The 18928-nt window shown below is 35.9% G+C and overlaps 1 protein-coding gene across 1 annotated transcript in view; it reads left to right on the forward strand.

The window, feature by feature from the left end:
- LOC104548195 (adenylate kinase 9-like) overlaps window positions 1-18686 on the forward strand; it is a gene marked incomplete at its 3' end in the record, with an annotated part of 43072 nt that extends 24386 nt beyond the window's left edge. The window contains 7 exon segments of the mRNA XM_010194143.1: window positions 279-349; window positions 9630-9836; window positions 10775-10896; window positions 12624-12884; window positions 16983-17101; window positions 18466-18634; window positions 18636-18686. Coding sequence (XP_010192445.1) covers window positions 279-349; window positions 9630-9836; window positions 10775-10896; window positions 12624-12884; window positions 16983-17101; window positions 18466-18634; window positions 18636-18686 — 1000 coding nt within the window.
- Window positions 18687-18928: the final 242 nt, after the last annotated feature.

Here is an 18928-nt window from a genome sequence, read left to right on the forward strand (position 1 = left end):
CATTTAAACTTTGAGGAATATCTCATCTAGATTAGTAAATACGGTGGCAGAAGATTCTCTTGCTACATGCATTTGCATTGGCCTTTCGTTAGTCTGGCCTTTTGATGCAGAGACAATAACATTTTAGATGATAAAATGTATTTGATTTTTGTTTTGTGCAATGCAAATAAAATTTCAATTCCCAACAGTATATTTCCTCCTCTTTACATTTAATATATCTGCAACCTGCTTCAGTGGTATTTATATGAGTCTTAAGATGAATTCTCTTTTACTTTCAGAAGAAAAACGCAAGAAATACTGACATCAGAGGAAGAGCAATCTCCAGAGGCTGTTGAGGAGAGAGGTGAAGGTGTGTATCATTTGAGTTCTATTTTATCTAATTATACGTTTCAAATTATTTAGCAATTTGGTTCTTATGCAGATTTTAGAGTTTTTATTTCCTTTTTACATTCAGCATCTAGAAAAATGACTTTATATTACTGTCTTTGCTTCCTTCACTAATTCAGGCACTCATTTCTGTATGTCATTCTTAATGGATGTTACTGAATAGAGACATATTAAATCAGCCAGCACAGTTATGGTTTTCAATAAATCCAAAGGATAGGACTCTCTGTCTCCTCTAGTAACTTTTCTAAATGGGTTATTAACTGTATTGAAACTTCCTACTCATCAAAAAGTTTGAATCCCCCTCACAAGTTAGAAAACATTATTAGAACTTAGCCAACAGCTAATAAGAAAATCACAAAACCGTCTGATTTTCTGTTTTTCCTCCAAGAAGCTCAGCATGAAGCAATGAAAGGGGAATGGAAATTATTTCAGGAGTGGCTCTGTTAACATGCATTAAGAATTGATGAATCTGGTAGCAACATACATTATGAATTGCTGAATCCAGTAGTCTAGTAAAGGTGAGATTGCTTCAGGTCCTCATCCCCAGGACCATACAGTAATGAGTCTCAGCATGTATTCCCACTTCCCCTTCCAGCATCTTCTTACTCTGTTGTCCATGCTTGTTCCTCCCCAATCCGCTTTGATCCCTCCTCTCCTTGCCTTTTGTCCTCAGAAATGCCTCACAATATTGTAAGTCTCTCACACTCCCAAACTGCTTTACCTGTCTTCCCCTAACGAATCTCATATCCTGTAGGCAGTAATCCCCCTCAGACAGGGAAAGCCTCTCTGGTTGACCTATCTCAATAGATCTCTCACCCAGACGATACCTTCATCATCCTCTTTCAGTGACCTTGAAGGGAGTCAAGTTAAGGTTATGTTTGTTATGATTCGGTTATTGGAGTTTTTTCACCTGTCATCGTTCCTCTCTTCCTTTGAGATTAGGGAGATTAGCCTTTAATAACATAACCTAACAACATAAAGAATAATGGAGTTATGTGTATTACATGAGGTTTCCCCTCTAATAACAATACTAATAAAACATTTTAGGTAAAGACTGTCTTAACTTTGCTTCTCCATCATAGCCTAAATGATCACCTAAGGCCTGGAGCTGAAATTAAAACTTGAAGCACATGAATTCATACTTTTTTTTCTTTTTTTCTCCCAACAGTGGGGGCCTAGACTGCCATTACTGTCTTCCTTCAAACATAACATGCTAGTTCCTGTGGAAAAATACTAAGGCTAAGCTTAAGTTCTGTACTATCAGTATGTCTCACATAAACTTTCTTTCATTATCCAGTCTGGCATTTATTTTACTTATATATAACAAGGGCTAAGTTGTAAATGTAGTATAAGATAGTCTGAATATGATAATATTATTTTAATTTTTAATTAGGTAACATTTTACCTACACTTTGAAAAAGAATAGTCTAGCTTTGTAGGGTTCTTTAAATTACATATAAACTTTTTAAAAATTCTACATTATAACTTTTTCTAATAAACACACAGCTCTTCTCCAAAGTGAATGAGTTCTAAAGTATTAAATATAAAAGATTCTACACAGATACTCTATTAATCTGTGTCCCAAACAACAAAGTTCATAGTTTTGAATATCATCTAACTTATTTTGATCTGAGTATGTCAAAACAACAATTACTAGTGATGGAAGTAATAATGTCATACATGTACTTGTACTCTTAACACATGGTAAGTCCTTGTGCAGAGAAAATAATGTTTTCCTACGCCTACACTTAATTTCAATAATCAAATGCTGATCCACCAAAACACTTCAGTCATGCTGCTCTTAGCCTGACATCTGTTTTATTTCACATGTAGTGCCATCAGCACATTGACTGCAGCTTTTCTCCCATGTGACATGTCTTTACAAAAATATAAATGAATGATATGTTCACAGTTTTGGCTTTCTTTTAATATAGCAGTTGTGGTATAAAAATGAAAACTCAAAAAAGACGCGAGCCCCAGTCATGCTCTTTTGATGTCTCATAATAATAAATGTGCATTTCTGTAATTGCAATTTTTGTAACCTCAGTGGGACATTGAAGTAACTAGGATTGCTTCAGGACTGAACTTATTCAGATTTCTAACATAATTTGTGTTTAAAAGGAAAAAATTGTTCCAGTAATGAGTGAGGTAGTTATACATGTCTTAATGAAAGTGAAATTAACTGGAGAAGGAGACTTTGGCTAAATTTAACAAATGTATTTAAGTGAGTTAGGAAGCTAAGTTCAATGCTGAAAATGTCTGCTGAAGGTACACAGAAAAATTTGTGGTAACTCTTGCTTGCAGTGTCTAGCTGAAAATTATAGCTCTACATCTTTTTTTCGTGTCCCTTGATGCAATTATTCTGAGCTTAAATTATTTTCAGGAATTTCTTACTGTATTTAAATATTTTTGCAGCAGCTTTGCATGAGTATGGATTTATTTATACTAGAAGACAGCTATATGACTTCATGAGAATATATTTTAGGCATTGTAGAAGACTTATACAGCTATAGGTAGATCTGGGGGTTCATTCCAATCTTCGTTAGGTAAAACTTGGCATATTTCCTTCCTGCCATATTTCAGCTATAAAATATTCCATACAATTGATCTTATCCACTGAAGCAAACAGTTGCCATGGTTTAAGACTTTATTTTATGTACTTTATTTGGCAGCCCTGATTTTCTGCCAGAGATTACCCCCTTCCTACAGCAGACTCAACTACAGCCAATGTCTCGGTCACCACGGTTCAGGGCAGCGAGTTAGTGCAACCCCATCTTCACTGATGTCTCTTCTGGTACTCTTGCTATTTGGGGAGAAGCTCTTGCAAGAAATAAATGGGTAGCTGGAGCTGATAAGTCCAGCTGTCTCCTCCTGTGCTTGTCCTTCAGAGCTGCTAATAACAATATTTGTTATAAACTCTTTAATATTGATCCTTCGCCCCCTTTTTCATTTACAGATGGTAAAGGATTGAATCAATAACTATCTCTGTAGCTTTTATTTTATGTTCTTGATTTTCCTATTTCTATAAAAAACATTTTCTTTTAAATGCAAGTTGTTAAATAGATACATTTTTATTCATTAGAAAGAATCAACTTAATCTGCAAACCAAACTCCTTTTTTTTTATTTTTTCAAACATCATAAATCAGTACACACAATATAAGTTTGTCTAGTAAGTATACTTCACTGTAATATGCTGGAAATGATTTGGTAGCATATATTTATAAGTAATGAAAAGTCTGTATAAACAAACCACATGGTCTGTTTCAAACAGACAAATGAAAGTATGTTCATAATGAGATAATATCAGTTCCAAGGAATGGAAGTGTCACTATTACCCTACATTATGCCTTTCTGATTATTTTGATAGTTAAACCTTAATGAAGAAGATGTGCTGGCTTCTCATGTCTTTGTCTCAGCTTTGGCGGGGTTTGAGAGGGGAGGAAAGAGGATTTTTTCATCTTTTTGTTGCTGAATATGGTCTGAGGGCAGAACTAGTCATATCTAATACTAGCAGAATGCTGGAAAAAAAAGATATTCAAGCCTTTCCTTCCCCAGCAACTCACTTGGAGAACGAGGGGGCAGAAAGCCTCTGAGGACTGTTTGTCTCTATGGTAACTCTGCTTAGTAAAAGCAACGAAGACATAGAGCAAAAAATATGAGAGATTGCCATATAGGCAATACCTGTTGAAGCTCCAGATTTAGGGCTGGGGAGCTTTGTTTCCTATTACCTCTGTGATAAGGAGAAGAAATTAAGAACAGTGCTCTTAGACCACCACCTCCTCTGAAGGCAACTCGTTTGCATATTTATATCCATTTATTTTTAAACCATTACTGTCTTTTCAAGTATTTTCCTGGACTATGTTTCTTATTTCTTAAAAAATATCTTCTCACTGTAAATCACCTCTGCAAGCAGAATTATTATAACTTACATCTAATAGCAAAGGTACAGTTGCTTTACTTAAAAGTAAAGTCGGACGCCTTCCTGTGCAACCTCATCTAGGCGTTCCTGCTCCGGCAGGGGGATTGGACTAGATGATCTTTTGAGGTCCCTTCCAATCCCTAACGTTCTGTGATTCTGTGATTCTGTGAAAAGTGTTTTCAGTATTTCTGGTCCCTGAGATCCAGTTTGAAACAAAGCAAATGCCAAGGAGACAATATTTTTGTTGTAATAAGGTTCAAATACTTGAAACAAAATGAAATACTGTTTGGGTTGTTCAAATTTTTGGGTTGTCCCTTTTTCCTAGGAACTTAATCCTTTTTTCTTTTGTTACTTCTCCCCTCTTTCCAGCAGATAGTTTCTCCAGGTTGCTTAGGAAACCTATGTGTAATCTATTTTAAAATTCCCTAAGTATGCAATAATTGCTGCTGGATAAGTTTCTTTAAGCAAAAAAACTCTCACAGGTAATCTGATGCAATTATATGCCTTGAGTAGAGAATCAAAGCTGGAACACATGCTGGTCCATCATTTGCTAAATACAGCCTATTAGGAGAGGTGTAAGTTGAATTATAAGTATTTCTGAGATGAAAGTTCATACAGAAAGAAATGTACTGAGTGGATTTGTTACCATGTTCAATATTCTGTCTCAGATGATGTCAAATATTCATTTAAATCCATTATTCTGCCTGTGTATTTCCAAAGTTTCATGACCTACTCAGAACTGAGAGGTTTATAAAGGGCAGGACTATAAAAGATAAAGGCCAGCTCTGGACAGCACGCATTGCCATCTTCCATATGTTATTGCTTTGAACAGGGCTGTGGTTCACAAGGCAGCACATGTGATTTCTGCAGTGTGAATGTGCCAGGGATAACACGTGCAAAAAGCAGAGAGTGTAACCTAGTTATTAATGTATCCTTTGCTTATTTTCTTAAAATTTGTGTTCCTAATGGAACCATCATTACATAATGCATTAGTGCTGCCCAAATTTAAGCAGGTTTTACCTGCCAACATCTCTGTCTCATTTGGAATACATCACTGCAGAGTGTAATATAATTAATTGTAGCATTTACACAACATCTTTTAATGTACATAAAAAGGAAGGTATTTTCATGTTCCTATTTAGAATCACAACAAGAGACAGAAATGTCATTGCAGGGGCCAACTAATGTAATGGTGTATATAGAATGAATGTGGCGTTTAGCAAAATGCAAATGTTTACAAACATTTTCAAGAAAAAAATAGTTTCTAATTCAAGATCAGACAATTTGAAACCTGCAAGGTGTTTCTGCTTAATTATATGCCCTTTTGCACTTTTGGTTGATGTTTAGACTAATAATCATTCAAACAGAGGGAAGGTTAACCACTGAGGTGTCAGTCTGTTAGTTGTGTTATTCAAAGGTGTAAAAGATGAGAAATGCATTAAGTATTCTTTGTTATAAAAGATCACAAAAATTGTCAAACTGCCAAAATGCTTATTTGTTAACCTATTATTTTAAAGTGGCTCAATTAAAATAAAGTTTTGCAGTTCATCATGGGAACAGCATGTCAGGAGACTCTGAGGGCCACCTGCTCCCAAAGGAACAGGGAGCTGTGGTAAAATGGCCAACAGGATGGGACTTGGCAGCCATAGCCAGTCCCACCAGCCCAGCCAGGAGCAGGGCAGCTCCAGCTCCGGGCATTGGGCACCTCCCTGGGGACAGGGACCAGTGGAGGCCAGGCTGGGATGTTGGCCTGTGAGTGGGCCCATATTGACAGAGTTCATGGCCAGGCAGGGCTGTGAGGAGCTTGAGATTGGCCTTGCTGTGGCATTGCCAGGCAGGGGCTGATGTGAGGTCCTGCACCATGGGCAGGTGCGGGGAGCACCAGTGGCCTGGGCAGGGACAGCCAGGCCCAGGGGTGCCCTAAGGTCCCTGAGCCAGCACATGAATTGCCATAGAGGGCCTGATTTATTTCAAATCTCAGTTTATCATATATATGGTAGAGGTAAATGGGGGTATTGAAAGAATAAAAGTTTCAGTCTCATAAGTGGAAGAATAAAATTCTTAGAAGCACCTAAATACGTAGAAATGTACTATATTTCTAGAGGACTATACATTAATACCCAGACCCATAAGGTGATACAGATATTGCAGTGCCCAAAACTGCCTGGCTTCATATATGAAATGAAGGGTTGTAGAAATAGGCACAAGAAGTAGCAAACTAGCAAGGGGTCAGCCTTAGTAAGCCATGAAGGAATGTCAGAAGGAGGCATGTATTTGAAACCCTGCATCTTTTTAAATTTGGCTGATAACAAAAGAACGGGAGTCCCTAGCTCTAGTTCTTTGGCAGGTAACTCACTAGAGGAACGGCACTGACTTGCTTTTTTCTAGAAGACAGTGGCAGCACTGACCTTTGATACAACAGCTTCATAGCTTAGCTATCCAAGTCAGAAAAAATTTTTAGACGTGTTCCTCATCCTGCAGACACTTGCATGTCCCAGCTGCTATTGACACTTCCAGGCGATGTTTAGTTGGTACCACGTTAGACAAAAGTTAGGTAGCGTCTCTACCCTACCATTATGTTTAGTCCTGTTTCTTGCCAAGTCTTACTGGTACCTAATAACCAAAACTCAGTTACTTAGTAATAGCATTTTTTAAATATGGCTCTATTTTGGAAAATTAAATGTATATTTGTGGATTTCTTCAACAATCCACAGGAGAAGATTGAGACATTCAGTTCTGGGAGGAAACACTAGTTTTCTTAAAGAAGAAAATTGTAACAGGGCAATCTAACTCTTCATGAGTCAGAAAAATTGTTTGGATTTTTCAGGTTGGGGTAAACTCAAAATGAATGTTACAATGCTGCACTTTCACACAGTGAGAGCACTGTTTATTAATGTTTTAGGGGTTTTGTACTTTTAAGAAAATGGTCAATGCTTTTAACATACAAGGCATTACATAAAGCTTTCAATTTCAGTAATACCTCTCCTTTTATGTGTAGGAAGTTATATAAGGAAAAATAGTAGTAATAGTCCTTTTTTGTAAAAATCAGCAAAAGTTCATTGGAATAGACCGAACCTGTTGTTGCTTGTTTCAAAATCTGTTCCTGCTCTTTCAAACTCAAAACAAGACAGAAACAAAAAGAGTAAGGGAAAATTACAGCAAAGTAGAAAATCACTCCATCCGCTGTTCAAGCTCTGTCTTGCAGCTTCATTTCTGGCAAGAGACAAACACAGCATACACTGTAGGTCCCAGCAAACTTATAGTAATATCAGACCTTTTAAGACATTGCTCTCAACTGCTTTTCTGTCTGTTAGCTGAAGGCACTGATAGCAGACTTATTAAACAGAACACAAAAATGAGAAGAAAAAGAAGAAAATCACGGTTGAAAATTATATGAGTGCAAGTAACGGGAACAGCAGCAACCCCAGCATCTTGCTGCTGCCAGAGACTGTTCATGGCTTAGGAAGGACAAGGTGGTGGTGATGGCATCTAGACACCTCTGTATCATCTTCTAGCCAAGACAGAACTTTGTCTCAGGACCTTCAAGGCCTAACAATGTCTAAATGGATATTAATTTCAGTCCTAGGAACCAAGGAGTATCTTTAGCCATTTCTGTAATGTGCCATTATCAAGTTCTTACTACAATTTCTGCTGTCAATATCAAATTTTTCATTCCTTCTGACTTTTTCAGCAGAACGGATGGCAGTGGAAGCAGCTGTTCCTTTGATATTATGCTTGCCAAATACGACAATACAATTGGTATGGTTTTACCATGAGTAGTAACAGTAGATTTCTTATTTATATTAATGCATTCTTTCAGTCACTGACTTTTGTTTACTTTTCATGAGACAGTGGTAGGAGACAGGCTTGGACTTCTCTGATCTTAAACAACTGACACTACAAATTTCTGCACAATGTATCTTAAGAGATTAAAGTATTTTCTTTCCCTTACTCATTAAACAAGTTATTGTATGCAGACATGGCTTCATTAAAGCGAAAATTTTTGTGAGAGTTTCTCAGTCCAATTATAACTGTCTCTGAATATGTAACAGATCACCTCTTCATCAATTTCCGTACATTTATAACAATGCACAGTTGGAAATATGCCTTCAGAACTCTTAAGATGCCTGGTTTAGTGGTTAAATCACACAAATAAGCTTGAAATTCAGAAGAAATTAATTCCCTCTTTCACTTCTGTTGCAGACTTGGTTGTGAAATGGAAGTATTTCAGTTCTCTGAACAAATAGATCTAAATCTCATGCTGGTTTACACCCACAGTTTCTATTTCATATAACTGAAAAAAGTGTGTTGAGAATCTCTCCAAAGATTAAACATTAAGTATCCAGGAATCAAGACATTCCCATTCCAGATCACTTTTAAGAGGTGGATCAAAATCTCTGCGTACTTGTCTTGCATTTGTTAGTTATGGTTAGAGGCATCACTTGTAATTTGTTTAAGAATTCTTATATTGCGTGGTTTAGTGTTTTAGCTCACTGCTTTGCCTTTATCAATTTAGAATTTCAGTCTTCGATAACATCCCTCATATCCTTGATATTTACACTGACGTGGATTTCTCTGTTTAGTGCCTTCTTTTTCCTTTCTCCCCTAAATCTTCTATTTTCTCTGCAATTTCGCCATGTTGATCTTTATATATCTGTGTGCCTTTGAGTAAATGAAGGTTTAATTCATTAACATCTTTATATTGAGATCTTCTGCCGAAGAGCAAAAGCACCTAGTAGCATGCATTATATTTATACTCGTGTAAAGAGAACATACTCCACTTGAAAAAGTACAGACACCTAACATGCAACCTGAACACTCCACAACAGCTCCAGTAACTGAACCTGAACCAGGTCAGAAGATGAAGCTGCATTTTTGCAATGTACACAAGTTTTCCTGCTCTTTATTTCTTCCTATACTGGCATGTTCCATATATGAACATATGGAAAGCCTGTCAATAAGTGTTCATCATTAAATAATAATTTTTAAATTAATGTATATTCCTTATTTTTCTTTGCAGAAAGAGTATGTTTATTTGTGTGCTGATATAAAAAACATATGTGAATTTAGTTAAGTAATTTGACCTTGTTTATTTTCCTGGAAAAGCAACAGTATATCAACATAATGAATTTGGCATTTTTAAAGTATTACTGTAAACTAATATAATAATAATTCATAATTAAAGGGGTGCAAGGGAAGATGCATTAAAAAAATATGACACCATATTTGAGGAAAATAAAAAAAATCCTAAAGCATAATTATATTTTTAAAATGCAAAACATTTTAGAGGAGCATTGCCTTCTATATACTGCTTCTTTTCAGAAATCGTACTACCTGAGTTTGCAGACAATGATTTTCTAGATATGCCAGAAATGAAAATATTTAAAAAGAAGATTGACCGTTTCATGGAGGACTGGCAAACAGTGGAGTCAGAAATCAAGGACTCATCTCTAGTTCAGGTTGTTGTTTTAGAGATTGCTGAGCAAAGTCCAGAAAGTCTGCTTAATCAAACTGTGCTGGCTATGGAAAGTAAGTAATACTGTTTATGTGATTTACACTTAACCTGCTAAGAGGGATTTTGGAGAGCTTGTATGTTGAATATATGGAGGGGAGGAAAGGTTATACTCAGTTCTGTACTACTCACTTGAAGTCGGAACAGGACATGCTGTGTTCTGTGGGTGAGCTGAAAAGCACTCTCGCAGCTTTTAAGATATAGGAAGCAGGGAATATATACCTTTGGAAAATACATATATGACTGTACAAAAATGTACATAATAGCTCCCTAAACATTCTGACAGTACATTTCACCAGTTACTTGCTCTATCTGTTCACGTCAGGATACTGGTTTGATAAATGGACAGATAACAAATATTCACTAACATACAATATGTCAATGAGACTTTAAGGGTGTATAATAATCAAATCTACTCACCTGCATAGATTGTGTTTCAAGACCAGATTTTCATGGTATTGGGTTTTTTTTAATAAATTACCTTTCTTAACTTGCGTGCTCAAATCTCTAACAATTTTGAATACTGGATAAATAATACTACATTTTTCCTACCACTACGATGCAAGTGGTTTATTAACCAAAACATCTGTTGTGCTAGCTTTATAATAAAATAAAATTTGACCGATTACTTCCCATAATGAACAATAGGAAAAAACCTGTTGCAAACAGTAATGGCACTATCTGTGAGTGTTTATATAATACTTTTGCACTACAAGTTCCTATTGAAAATACAAATTTACTTCAACCAAAAAAAAACCAGTAGAGTTTCCATTTTTGGAGGAAGCAGTATATCCTACATCCAGGGAGAACATTACGTTCTATGAGTAGGAGAAATGCAATATACAATTGGCACAATTTGCTCTCACATAGGTGCTTAGTTTTATGAGAAAGAGATTATATTCTGGCATAGCCAATTGAAAAATATTGAAACAGAAAAAAATATTAACTATTTCAGAACCTTTTAAATATCATGGTTGGGAATTATCTGATGAAGACTTAGATGAGGAAGCAGAAGATCTAGGTGATGAAGGGGAAGATGAAGAAGAAGTTGGAGAAGAGGAAAGTGAAGATGAAGAAGTAAGCATGCTGCTTTGTCTATTTATGCTTTTATTTTAACTCATCTATTTTCAGTTTGAACATAACCCCAGAGAGGTCAGATTTTGCACCTGATTTTGTATGAACCCGTTTCAGTCTTTTTACAGAATAAATATCAGCATATGCTTCAGTTTTACTCCAGTAAGAGGCATAAATACCCCATGCTAGCAGAGAGAATGAATGTATGTAGTTTTTCTAGCTGGAAAAGAGGGCTTTATTAAAGAAACAAATGTGAACTTTGATTTCTGTCAACTTACAATGACTTTGTGAGCCATCATGTAAACATCAGAAAATGCAGAGTCTTAATATGCAACTCTCTGCTTCCTCTCGGCTATTCATAATTTTCAAACACCCACTTCAATGAAATTAAAGGTCTACACCTTTCTTTTATTTTCATCCTGTATTGGAAGATTCCCATCCCCAAATTTAACAGTACAGGATATCTATATAGAGGATATCCATATACTGTACTGGAGCAGTACTGAATAAATGTTTTAGAAACTTATTTTATTGGACAAGTAATCTAACTTCATAATACCAGCTCTCATTGCCTTTTCTGAAGAGGTCCACTTCTGCATATTTAGAAGCAACAGAAAGTGAGTTTCAAGAAAACAACAGGAAAAGATTTTATCATAGATACTTCTAGCCTGATTTTGGTCTTCAACAGCTAACTATGATATTATAATTTTAAATGGTTATTTTTTTCTCAGCAATTCTCTCACCAGATTGGACAGTTTGTTTTCTGAATCTAAAAGTGCATATTTTCATTGACTTATATTCAGCTTACAAACTACCTTGAGAATACCCTTTGCATTCAATGTTCAGTTTATGAAATTTGACATTACTTAATCTGATGTACTTGATCTGCTTAATCTAAGTGAACTACTGAACTCAGATTTTGAAATTTTTCATAATATTTTCAGGATGAAGAAAAAACTAAGGAAAAGAAAAGACACATGGGAGACACAAAACACTTTTGTCCCGTCAGTCTGAAAGAGAACTTTGTCCTTTACCCAGGACTCAATGAACATGCAGCTAAATATCAAGAAAAGATTTATTACTTTTCAACTTCTGAGTACAGAGATAAATTTTTGAAGAACCCTGAGGAGTATGTGGCTCACAATGAACCAATACAAGTGAGAATCTTCAAAATTGTTTAAAGCACATAATAGCAGATAAAATCACTATTTTCCATTCCAATTTATCATTGTTTATTATTGCTGGCTTTTTCTAGGTAACATTAATTGTATCGGGCAAGTCCTTGAAACAAATAAAACACATTGCTTCCCTAGTGAATATTTAGTGTATACTTAAATTAACATATTGGATTAATGATGCAAATAAAGCAGAAAAGAGAGGAAGATTATAAAGGCTTACAATAATCATAAGATGTGATTAACAAATCATACATATTGGGGGGAAGGGTTTACTACCTTTAAGTCTTTTTTTTTAAGTGGAAGAAGGGTAAAAGAAAGAAAGATTTACCAGAATTGTCTAATGAAGTTTCATTTTAACTGCCATAGTGTATTTGTTCAGCATTTCCAGAGAGCAAGTAGTCTGCTTGGAGCAGCAATAGAAGGCCTGGAAAAATTACAATGCAAAATTATGTGACTGCTTTGATACAATTTTTATAATATTTTGGAAGTGAAAAACATTAGGGGGTGCACTGTAGACTCCAAATAGTTACAAAATATATTTTTTTCCTATAGGCTCCTCCTTTACGGGTATGCTTACTTGGGACTCATGGAGCAGGTAAAACTACTTGTGCACGACAGATAGCAGACAAATTAGGCCTTTTTCATATTCAGTTTGAAGAATATCTGCAGGAATTGCTTTTACCCAAAACTAAAGAGAAAGTTGGGCCCTATTTGGATGAAGAACCTGAAGAAGATGACAGTATAATGCTAATTGTGTCACAGGAAGACTCCTCTCAGACCAGGACTAAAACTGAGACTGAAAAAAGCACACAGGTAATAATCTGATCCTTTTTATGGCCATACACAAAATAACCATTTAAAGACCAGAATAGGAATTTCCTATAAAATTCTAGCTTGATAAAAATCACTTGTGTTAAATTATTTACTTGAAATTTGGAAATAATAGTGCTTGGCAATGTTTTCTTATGAATACCACAAACATTCTTCAAAATATTTCCAAGAATTATGTATAGTTTGGGTTTTTTTCTAAATAGTACAGATAGATGCTAAATGGGACAAAGGAAGACAAAGTGAGAAAAAAAATGAAGGTCAGAAAAATATGGGAAGGTATGGCTTCCTTCAAGTATTTATAATATGCAGGTTCAGCCTGGTGCATGTGCTCCAATTGCACAGGAGTTTAGAAATGTTTGCCAGCAGCGTTCTACCAGCCCTTCACTCTGATCATCCCTTGAAAAAAAAATCAGAAGTATTTAGATGTTCATAACAGGGTAAGCTGGTATTTTTTAAATACAGTAGGGTTTTGTAATCTGGATTGTACTGTTGTCTTTGCCTATTTGCAGCAGTTTCAAACCAGAAAAAATCCTCTGAGGTAGCATAAAATATGCTTTGTAGTTAAAATACTGTTTCAAATAGCTGGATATCCATGATATTGGTAAAATAATTAATGGATGGTAGTTTTCAGGAAATGAGGTCTTTTTCTTAATCAGAATACTGGATAAAAATTGTTATAAATATACATTCTAAAACCTATCTTATGCGGAGTGTAATTTCACTGAACAATAAACATTTAGATAAATGATAATCAGGAGAGAGTGATTTCTCTTATTCGTTAGTGCTATTTCGAGAAAAACAGACAAGGTTTCAATGCAAATGAATTCTTCTTTAGACTGCAATGGATATTATAAAAGCCTTTATTGTGTGGAGAAGTCTCAACACAGGTACACAGCATATAAATGTTTCTAAAAATGCATAGTACAAAAAAATGAAAACCTACCTCCTAGACAACACAAATAAGGGTTTATCCAGCTTTCAAAGCTTCAGGAAGAACTCCGTTTCTACATCACACTCTAAGAGCCTTTTTTTTGTGCTCCTGATACCTGCCATGTTCCTTCAAGTTACTGCTTCTAAGACTCCCTAGTACAGGATCTAAGGAAGCATGCGGGGGGCACACAGGCTATAGAGGAGGCATCCAGGCACAGTATTAGGAACACAAGCACTCAGTGGAAGTGGAAACTAATAAGAGATCTGAAAGGTAGCACGAAGAATATCTACAGGAAAAACAGTGGCAAAGGAACACCTAGAAAATATGAGTCTGCCACTGAGCAGGGCAGGTGACCTTTTGAAGGAAGGTACTGAGGGCTGAGATGCTCAATGCCTTCTTTATTGTGGTCTTTACAAGCACAGTCTAGTTTGTGGCCTCCTAGGTTCTCTGTGCCTAGGAAAGCATGGGTAGAGTGGTACTACTCACCACACAATAGGATCAAATTTGAGATCACTTATGTAATCTGGACACTCAATGGAGTGCATTCATAGGTGCAGAAGAAGCTGACAAAGGCGCATTCAAGGCCACTCTCTATTGTCTTGGAAAGCAGGGGAGGTCCCTGATAACTGGAAGGTAGTGTTCCTGATGAAATAATACAAGAGCAGGTAATACTGGAAGCAAATCCTTCAACATAGATGGAGTACAGAACAATATCATGTATGGCAAAACAAAAATTTGGGTTTTCATCTGTTAAATCTAAGAGAAAGTTCTTTTGGCAAGTCAATTTAGAACTTGGTCATCACAGCCAAAAATATGGCAAGTGTTTCTGGCACTGATGGTTACGGCTGGCTCTCACTCAGCTTTATCTGTTTGGCACCAATACATGTTTTACACTAAGGCATTTCTGTTAGTATTTTTTCCTCATCACCTTTTTATCTGCTGGTAAACAGTCTTCTCCTACATTAGTATTTTTTTCTCGCACTTCTTGCAAAGTGCTTTATCTGACAGCATGACCAAAGCACAGCTGATGAAATTTCAGTTCAGTTTAGAAACCCATGCATGAAACTCTAGAGGATAATTTCCAAGGTTGTGGACTCCCTAAGCATTTCTCTGAGTATGACTATGGCCCGACTATCCGACTATCCTGTTTTCCACTGATCCACTACCTCTCCAAAATAATTTCATTTAATTTCATTTGTATCATCCTCTTTCACTTCGGCACAAGACACCAGAAGCCTATCTATCAAAGGTTAAGGTAAAGGTCAGATATAATGTTTAAAGCAAGAATACTAAAGGCAAACAAAACATACCAGGCAGTCTGGGAAGTTTAGCAAAAAGGTACCATCCTGGTTGTTTTAGTATGTGTCAAGCAAAGCCTTCACAGCATTGACAGGTCTGGGGAGCAACCTTGTCCTTCGAACCACCGCTATGTGGAGCGCTCTCTTTTCTGTACCCAGAATATATATATCATGTTTCTTTTCTTTTATCAGATGCAAATGCCACTTCAATAGCCTATCTGCCATGGTGATGTCAGTGATACTCTCTACAGCTTCTACTGTTTTCTCCCACTTCACACATTTCTTTCCAGATGCCCCTGTGTTACAGATCAGGCTACCACTTCACCTTCTTAGGTGACCATTATGCCATACTAGCATCTTTTACTATATATTCTGTGTCAGGCACTGGAGAAAATATTACTGACACACACACACTACATTAGACCTGTGGCTTCTAGCATATTCTCCAGTCCTTTTGGCTACATTATCAAAATAGATGTCAGGCATAGGAATTCTTATTCAGACATCTCTTCGCAGCAAGCAGGTCCCTACCATTGTTTTGAGGGTTCCTGAATCACTTTGGATCCTTTTGTTAAAAAGGGTTATTCCTTTATTTTCTGACAGGTTATGCTAACAAATTCTTGAGCAATTTGGGTTAATACAACTACTACATGAGGAAAGGACAGCAGAACTTTGTAATGAATTTCAGGAGATAATTTAAATCCATTTATTGAGAGAGACAGGAGAATACCTAGCTGCATATCAAGTTTTCTCTCCAAGTGATTTTGGATGCAACTTAGGTACATGTTTGATGGCCATCAACATTTCAGAAACATACTCCTTTGGTAGTGTGTATCTAGTCTTCTTAAACAAATAAAAATTACTTTTTACAAATAAGACCTTTATAGGGCATGACAGAAAAAGCACTGAACTCATTAAAGGATACCAGATACATTTCTCTTAAAAACTTTGTCATTGTGTTTTCAGGAAAAAAAATCAAATAACTAGAAAATATTATTTTCTTCTGTTAATATGACAATGAAAAAATAACACAGCAAGTCAGGAACAGTGGTATTTTCCGACTTTTAATGTTGTCTTTTATCCGATATACTTGTAAAAAGATATATTTTGATGTTATGACTGATTTAAACTAATCCAGAATCAAAAATCTATACCCTCTTGTCATTGTTTTTTACCTCAGTTTGTGTCAGGAAGCCATATCAATCTCACAGTGTTACATATTCTGAAAATACAGTTTTTCACAGGACCTTAACATCCAGATTTGGTATTTGAATGCTCTGCATTTGACTAGTCATGAATACTACTACCCCTCTGTTGAACAACGCTGCCTCTCTGTGCCTATATCCAGTAATCTTGCATATCTTTCTTTGGATTGCATCGGAAGATAAAAGTTGCTTTTAAAAAGCAAAAAACCATTTTGATGTCAAGCAGATAGACATTCAGCATGAGGACATGTATAACTAAGTGGGAAACTTCTTGTAGGCAATTAGGACAAACTGTGATCATTTCAGTTTCTATTCCTCTGCATTGAGCATATGTATGATTAAATACTTAACAACTGTGCTTGGTTTTAGGATTCATTAAAACTTATACAGCAGCAGTTGCCCCAACTCTAGGGAATTACCCAACCTCAAGCACGTAGAAAATATCCCAAAATGTATAATGTAGTACAGTGAAATGTAGCAAATGAGTATATTTCTGCTGGTTTAAATTAAATCAAATGAAGACAGTACCTTACTTAGCCAAAAAACAATAAATTCGTAAGGTAGATATTTCTTTCTTCATGTGTTGGGTTTTTGTTTGTTTTTGGTTTTGTTTTGCTTTTTTTGGTTGATTTTTCTTTATGTAAAGGAAGTGGAGTTAACTGATGAGGAAGAAGCAATCAAAGCAAATCTAATGCATAATAAGGCACTGCCTCCAGAAGTCCTTGATAGCATTGTTCTTGACTGGTGGAAGAAAGAGCCATTCCGGTAATTGTAATTAGATTCTCTCTTTCTTTAATTAATCTAAGGAAGTATATAATCCATGTCTACAATTACAAATAACTATTGCAGTGATTATTTCAATGCTCTTGTATTTCTTATGAATCATGACCTGCCTCAGTCTTGGTTTTGTTGCTCTATTTTGATTGATATTTTGACAGTAACATAATGTCTCATGTGCTCTACACAGGACTGGACAAAAGTACTTAGAGTACTTGAATTGGATTAAATTTTCTGAATAGACAGGTAGTTTTTGTGGGCTTACAGGATAGATATGTAAATAAACATTTTATGTTTTCAAGTAATTAATAAACAGGGAGAGCTGGAACCCAGCTGTAACTGTCAGTTTCCATATATTGTAAATATTGTGTGGAAAGCAAAAACAAAGCATCAGTGGTCTCCAAAATAAGACAGAATCAGGTTATCTTGTGCATTCATCACAATCTGTACTGCAGTGATGCATACACAACAGACTTCCTTTCATATCAGAAAGTACTTCCATGACACTGTGATAAATGTGGATTGTTGTTGCATCAATAAATAAGATCACTGACTCCTAGAAAGCAGGCTGGCTTTTTAAGATGTAATTTCAGCAGGGAAAATACCTTTTTCCATGTCCTACCACTTCCATCCATTTCCACCCAGATCATAGCTGCTGGTAGATTGACCGTTAGGTTTCAATTCCAAACAGTACGACAAATGCCTTAAAAATAATAAACAAGATCCTCAAATAAACTTTTGTCCTGTCAGCCCACAGATAGGGAACAACATTCTGTTAATGGTGTAAAAATAAGGAGATCAGTTTTAGGAAAAATGCACCATAACAAAAAAATACCCAGCCATAGAGGTTTCCAGACATATGTGACCTGTCTTTAATATCTGCAGGAAGGGAGATGTAGGTCATGCTAAGTGGCAAAATTCACATCCTATACTAGAGAAAAAATTGTCAGGCATTTCTGAAAAATTAATTTTCAAGCAGCAAGATTTCTGTGGCAGATGTTATTAAAATTCTATTTTTTGAAAGCAATGCCTAAGTAGCACTGTTTTTAGAGTTACACAAGCAATACTGAGGACACAATTTATTTCAGATTTTAAAAGTTCTTTTTAAATATTAACCTCTGCACATTAAAGCTTCAGAAGAAATACATTTGTTAGTACAGCAATTAAAATATATAGTTAAGTATCAGTTTTGTATTGTCAAAAGATAATAATTGAAAGTATTTTTTTAAATTTACTCTTAACATAGGCACTTAGTAAGGGAGTTTACTTTTTTTTTTCAAATTAATTGCATTTTCACTGTGTTGCACTTTAAACTACATTGTGTAAAGATAAATACCTTCTTTTCCAATTAGGTCCACAGGATTTATATTGGATGGTTTCCCTCGTACTTTAGATGAAGCTCAGTACTTGTCAGAACAAGGACTCTGTCCTGACATTGCAGTTTATATTCAAGTAGAAGAAAGCGACGTTCTTGACCGTCTTTTTCCTCCACGTCTAAAAAAATGGAAAGAAAGGCAGTATAAAAAAAATTGAAAATAAAAAGAAACTGAAAGACCTGAAAGCAAAAATAAGGGTAAGTTTTCAGTCTTGTCTCCTTTTTCAGCAGCCCAGGTCTGAACACAGACTCTAAAACTCCCAAAGCAGTGAAGAGCACAGAGAGAGAAACGGATATGGGAGCCAGGAGAGACAGCTCCACACATTCACAGCATTCCTAGATTTACCATCGGAACCAAAAAGAATTTAGGGATTCTTTCCTCATCTGGGCAACTGAGGAACCTAGGTCAATTGAGGACCTGCTAGGTCAATTGAACACAC

The sequence above is a fragment of the Mesitornis unicolor genome, unplaced genomic scaffold (genome assembly GCF_000695765.1).
Source record: "Mesitornis unicolor isolate BGI_N332 unplaced genomic scaffold, ASM69576v1 scaffold47211, whole genome shotgun sequence".
In the NCBI taxonomy this organism is placed as follows: domain Eukaryota; kingdom Metazoa; phylum Chordata; class Aves; order Mesitornithiformes; family Mesitornithidae; genus Mesitornis; species Mesitornis unicolor.